Source organism: Meleagris gallopavo (assembly GCF_000146605.3).
Source record: "Meleagris gallopavo isolate NT-WF06-2002-E0010 breed Aviagen turkey brand Nicholas breeding stock chromosome 22 unlocalized genomic scaffold, Turkey_5.1 Chr22_random_7180001956769, whole genome shotgun sequence".
Taxonomy (NCBI): Eukaryota; Metazoa; Chordata; class Aves; order Galliformes; family Phasianidae; genus Meleagris; species Meleagris gallopavo.
The window spans coordinates 37,670-39,352 of record NW_011100094.1 but is presented as its reverse complement, the minus strand read 5'-3'; the positions used below and the strand labels follow the sequence as shown (position 1 = coordinate 39,352).

The 1,683-nt window shown below is 36.1% G+C and overlaps 1 protein-coding gene across 1 annotated transcript in view; it reads left to right on the top strand.

The window, feature by feature from the left end:
- The window catches only part of LOC104915539 (chromodomain-helicase-DNA-binding protein 1-like), a 20,163-nt gene that overhangs the window by 2,229 nt on the left and 16,251 nt on the right, over positions 1-1,683 (top strand). Inside the window, exons 3-4 of the mRNA XM_019610844.2 lie at positions 260-409; positions 1,107-1,255. Of these exons, the coding sequence (XP_019466389.1) occupies positions 260-409; positions 1,107-1,255 (299 nt within the window). The remainder of the gene's footprint in view (positions 1-259; positions 410-1,106; positions 1,256-1,683) is intronic.

Here is a 1,683-nt window from a genome sequence, read left to right as displayed (position 1 = left end):
CGGCCACTCCAGGCACTCGTACTCCGGTAGCTCACCCGTTGGTTCAGACTGTGACCTTGGAATTCCACTATAATGGCGAAATTGATAACCGTTCACAAGAGAAACAGATCAGTTTGCTTTATACTTAAAGAAGCTTCACCTATGGAACATCTATTTGATAGTGTATGAGTTGATAGTATGTTCCACTGCATATACTGGTTCCTTGAAGTTTATTGTAACTAATACGTATATAAAGCTATTTCTTACTTTATGATTTCAGGATTTCTGCTTTTTGCTGTCTACCAGAGCTGGAGGATTAGGTATAAACTTGGCATCTGCTGACACTGTAGTTATATTTGATTCTGACTGGAATCCACAAAATGATCTGCAAGCGCAGGCTAGAGCTCATAGGATTGGACAAAAGAAACAGGTATGCACATTTTTCTTATAAACTCCAAACCTGAATGAGGGTTTCACACAGCGTAGCCGTAAGCTGTTTGTCTAGGCCTTTGTAGGCTTTGTGTATTTTGAGAATAACTAATACTCACTAGGTATGTCTAAAAACGTTAATAATGCACCTTTTGAAGTCTTAAAAAAAAATCTCCCTATACGGACAGATGGTGTGGTAGCTACAATATATGGATGGGTAGAGGGAATTGTTCTGGGCCTGTCCCATGTTCATTGGCTCATGTCATTCTAGAGAATAATTGCTATATTTATGGCACGTGCTCTTAATATTAATTATTTAGTGTTTCTATTTCAGTAGATCTCTTTGGGTTTTGTTTCTTGCAGAAGACTTCAAGTAATAACATTGGCACTTGTTACTGTGCTTGTGCATAATCATTGAAGTTTAAGAGGAGAGTTATAAGAATACATTTCTTAATTTTATTTTTATAGGAACTTTATGTAGAAACCATGATAACATGATTGAATGGTTTCATATGAGAAATACTAGTTCAGTAATATTTAGAAGATTTGTAGTTCAGGCTAAAATTTCTCCCTGTTGTTGTTCCAAGGTATTTTGTGTTGTGAGTTTTTTTAATTTCTTTATGTTAATTTTATCTGAATATTGTCGTCTTATGTAATTTGTGAGCATATAAATAAAGCCTTTATTATAATATACATAGGTTAATATTTATCGACTAGTCACAAAAGGATCAGTAGAAGAAGATATTCTTGAAAGAGCCAAGAAAAAGATGGTGTTAGATCACTTAGTGATTCAGAGAATGGACACCACAGGGAAAACTGTACTACATACAGGCTCTACTCCTTCAAGGTATTTTTATATATTCTTTTATATTAATTTATGCTTAAGTATACTTGACTATTTGAGTACAAATGCAAGTAATTTCTCTTGGTTGATAAAAGGCAAAAAATATGTGGTAATGGGTTATATTTTGTATATTTATATTTACAAGGGGTCCTCCACAAGTAACGCCTCCTATGTTATTCTGTTGGCTCACAATGTCAAAGGCTAATGTCAGTGGTATGGCAGTGGAGGTTGAATCTTTCCACCAATATCCAGATACGCGTTGTTGCCGTGTGACAGATGGCAGCAGAGGGGCAGTCTGACAGAATGGCGTCTGACATGGAAGTGCATGTGAAGCAAAGGTGTGTCACTGAATTCATCCATAAAGGAAAAATGACAGCCACTGTCGTTCTTCAACACTTGCCTGAACACTTAAGGAGACCAAAGTAGTGGAT